Source organism: Grammomys surdaster, unplaced genomic scaffold (genome assembly GCF_004785775.1).
Source record: "Grammomys surdaster isolate TR1022 unplaced genomic scaffold, NIH_TR_1.0 60, whole genome shotgun sequence".
Taxonomy (NCBI): Eukaryota; Metazoa; Chordata; class Mammalia; order Rodentia; family Muridae; genus Grammomys; species Grammomys surdaster.
In genome coordinates, this window is record NW_021604562.1 from 1,641,686 (window position 1) to 1,645,779 (window position 4,094).

At 44.1% G+C, this 4,094-nt stretch overlaps 1 protein-coding gene across 1 annotated transcript; it reads right to left on the reverse strand.

Annotated features, from left to right (window-relative positions):
• Nucleotides 1-1,831: 1,831 nt before the first annotated feature.
• On the reverse strand, nt 1,832-3,134 carry LOC114618474 (heterogeneous nuclear ribonucleoprotein F-like). The gene has a single exon (XM_028764278.1). The coding sequence runs from the start codon at nt 3,077-3,079 to the stop codon at nt 1,832-1,834; it is 1,248 nt and encodes a 415-aa protein (XP_028620111.1). The 5' UTR covers nt 3,080-3,134.
• Nucleotides 3,135-4,094: the final 960 nt, after the last annotated feature.

Here is a 4,094-nt window from a genome sequence, read left to right on the forward strand (position 1 = left end):
CACTAAGAAGCTCAGTTAGTTGCAAAGTGAGGGTGATGCTAACAGCTCCACAGAGATGTTAGTAGATGGTAGCATAATAGTTAACATTGCTGGTAAAATAACAAAGCAAAACAAAAACCTTGGCACTATGAACTAAAAATGAGAGTGGAGAAGAAGGCTCTGAAAGGGAGGGGCAGTGAAATTGAAATCTAGATCTGCGACATGATGGGAGTATCTTATCATTTCGACTAAAACAAGAGAAAAAATTAAATCTCCATGTTATTTAAGGAATTATGACTTTTTATCTGTGCCTTTTCCAGGCATAACTAATTCTTATCAGGGATTACCTAACAGGTTAATTTTGAAGGTTGCATGTATTAATACAACAATTGTTATTGTCTAATTATTTGATTATTATTTGACCATGTTTGGTGCTTAATGTTAGAGCATGGTGCAGCATATCTAATAATCATGAGTTCACCCTGGTAATAAAGAGAAATGGGGGCCATTAGCATTGTGCAGGGATAACACTAGCATTATATTCAGAGACAAATCATATTCAGAGACAAATCATCAGGGGCATTATGGGATACAGTCTTCTGTCATATTCTTTTGGGAAAAATGTCAGTGTCCATGGTTGAGGAGACTCCATGGAGTATTTGGACTGTATTGGCACATTCTGGGATAATATTTACATTGAAGACTAAGAGTATTAAGAAGAGGGTGGCAGCAGTGGTGATGGCATTTGCAGCATCACTCCTGTGACAGAGAACAGCAGTAACTTTGAGAATCAATATCGTATTGTTTTCAAAGGGTGTGTTCCAGATCTAGAAATGATGTGAAAATAAGGTGTAAGACAGGAGTTGCAGAACAAACCAAGAATCCTGCCTCATTTAGTCTTTGCTATGACTCGAACAAGAAGCAGTTTGGACAAGGCTAGATTCCTTCCAATTCTGTAAGTGGCAACGGAGCCACAGAATGTCTGTTTTGTCATTTCTCATGTGGGAGTGCATTTTATCTGAGGCTGGTGGGCTTAGAAGTACTTGACATCCATAAATTCATGAGCAACAAAGTAAAGTAGTTCTGTAAGGCCAGAATATTTGTCTAAGCCTGTCCTCTCTGACGTGAAGGGCATGAAGAATAACTATGCTTCTACATCATGCTCTGGTAGCACCTTTCCTCCCCAGGGCAATTCCAAAATGGTTTTCAGAAAAGGAGTATTAGCACATAAAGTTTTTTTTTTCCATTGTGAAAAAGTCTTTAAGAAAAAAATTTAGTTAACCAAAAATTTAACAAGTTTCACTTAGCAAAATACACCCAAAAGGGAATCACAGTACAGAGAAAGCTTTAAGTCAAGACCTCACCAATTCCTACAGTATTAGTACTGTGTCTCAATTCTCAAAACTAACTTTTAAAAAGCTTAAACTTAACCTAAAGATTTTAAATGAAAATATAAACTAGAATGAACATGAGAAATACTTCTCTTTGCATCAGGGATCTAGCACCGTCGAGTTCTCCAGAAAAGTACATGCCCCCAGTGTGTTCACTGTGGTGTGCTTAAAGATCCACTTGACACACTTAAACTACTTAACTCAGATAGCATCACTCTCAAGTACACTACCAAAAATGTTAATTGAGAAAAGCGAAGAAAATAATTTTAGTTTACTCAATATTATATGCTAGAAGAAAAGTTTGCATGAGAAACACTGAAGAGGTATTTTTTTTAATCCAGATTTCACAAAGTCATGGTGCAAAGTGGGTCCCCCAGCTTCCTCTAGTTATAAACAGCTCTTGACTGTTTATTGGCTGCTTGTGAAATTTTGATTGAAATAACTCAAATGTTCCTACAGTACTAATCACATCCATCCATGCTCTTCTGATCGCTGTGGCCATCCTCATAACAGCCACTCACTGACTGGCTCTCCAGGCCACTGTAAGTTGCCTGGGCAGCTGACACACCCATGCCCTGCATCATCTGGTTGCTATAAGCCCCACTGCTAGCCCTTGTTGTTGAATTCAGGAAGAGTTCTATGTATCTGTGCTGCATGTTGGCCCAGTACTTGGACATAGCTGCCACTGCTTCTTCATAAGTAGCAAACTCAACATCAGCTTCTCCCGTCTCTCTTCCATCAGGATCAGTCTCAGTATGAACTCTCACAGGGTTGAGTGGCCAGAAGAAGTTGTAAATGTCGTTCTCCGTTGCTTTGTAGGGCAGCCCTCTCATGTGGACGCAGTAGCCGGTGGTGCTCTGCACTGTGAACTCGCTGTCTCCGTATCTGTGGTCATACATTCCTGAGAGACAATAGCTGAGGTCTCTCCCAAACAGGCCAGTGGTGAAGCCATAGCCATCACTGAGGCCACTGTATTCTTCGTAGCCCCCATAGGCTACACTATAGGCACCATACCTCATCCTATCCAGGCCTGCCTGTTTCACAGTGCCAATGTACCTTCGGGCTGTGCCAGGCCTGTCATAAGGCCCAGGCCTCTGCACAGACATAAACTTCAGAAATGGATATGAGTATGACCCAACTTCCTCCTGACTGCTCTTGAACACTTCAATATACCTGTGTCCTATTCTCTCCTTGTGCTTCCCTAAAGCTTTCTCGGCTAACTCTTGTGAGGCAAACTGAACAAAGGCCTCCCCTGTAATCTTGCCTTTTGGACCCACAGGTAGTGTGATCCCGTTTGGCACAATTTCCAACCCCGAGAAGAACTGAATGATGTCTTCCTTTGCACATCCAAATGGGAGTCCCCGAAGCCTCACAAAGCCATCATTGGCACTGTCGGCGCTGTTTGGACCACTGTGCTTCAACACCCAATCCATCTCGGCTCCGCTTGACTTGAACACCTCAATATACCGGTGTCCCATGCTTTCCTTGTGTTTTTTCAGAGCCAATTTTACATCATCATCTGACTCAAGTTCAACAAAAGCCCTACCACTCTGCCTGCCTTCTCTAGTATAAATGAAATGAACACCTGCGACCCCATCATGAATGGTGCAGTCGGAGAGGAAGTTTTTTATGTCCTCAATTGAGCAGGACCAGGGTAGGCCACGGAGTTTGACCACATAGCCTTCACCTCCCTCGGGGCCCAGCATCATGGACACTTGACAGGGCTGATGTCACACAAGCTTGGGCAATTATTTTGTAGCTTAAAGAACCACTACAGATGCCTTCTGTAGGAAACACTTCATGGAAATACCAAGTTTTCCAAGGAAGGGAGGTAGAAGTGACTTCTATTTTCAATAATGAACGCACCTTACGAACCCAAACTCTACCCGACGCCTTAAAAACGCAGAGGGCTCCGGGACAAGTCCAGGGGCATCTTCTTTTTGTTCTCAACCTCGGGCTTCTTGTCTCCACACTCCCACTCACATCCAGAACCTCACTGGCCCTCAGAGCACCTAGAGGAGGGTGGAAGCCCAGGGACTTGGGAGTTGTAGCTGAGGCAGTTGAGGCTTGTTTACTGTCACCATGGAAACCCCCACAGGCCTTGGGCCTCCTCCACGCAAGTCAACCCTGCCTTGGCCTGGTCGTCAACTCCTGCCTGCCAAGCGCCCATGGCGCTCCCTGAAGCCTTCTTGATCCCTGGGTTCAGTCCACCGCCGAGCACCCGGAAAGGAAACAGTAGCCCGGGGAGCCCACTTTCCCTTCTCACAGCCTGTGTGACCGAGAGCTGGCCTTCCCGAACCCCCAGCACATAAAGTTTTTTATGTTTCCCAAATATTGGTTCTGTATTTGTTGTGTTGGGTTATTTTTTTTCACATTTGTAACCTCCGGTCTTTTTCAGTGACTAAACTTTAGTCCATTAATAGTTGCAATCTACTCTGACTCAAAGGAAGGTCCTTAGCATGCTGCAGTCTAGGTGGCTGAGTGGGAGATCTAGTAGAGCATCTTTCATCCTTCCCCTTTCTGTTTGTGAGTAAGGTGACCAGCTGTCTCTTACGGGTTGGGAGAGCTCTCTGTTCTTACACTGGTTAGATTGACTTTTATCTAATAACTTTTGCAGCTGGGCTGCTCTCTGTGTATACAGAAGACACATGTGGCTTTCACAGGCATGCGCAGTGGACAGAGACGTATGTGCCCATTATTACGGAGTGCTCCTTCAAAGAGGGG

Excerpts from the sequence above, each read along its gene's own strand:
- LOC114618474 (XM_028764278.1), bottom strand. The coding sequence starts at position 3,079 with ATGATGCTGGGCCCCGAGGGAGGTGAAGGCTATGTGGTCAAACTCCGT.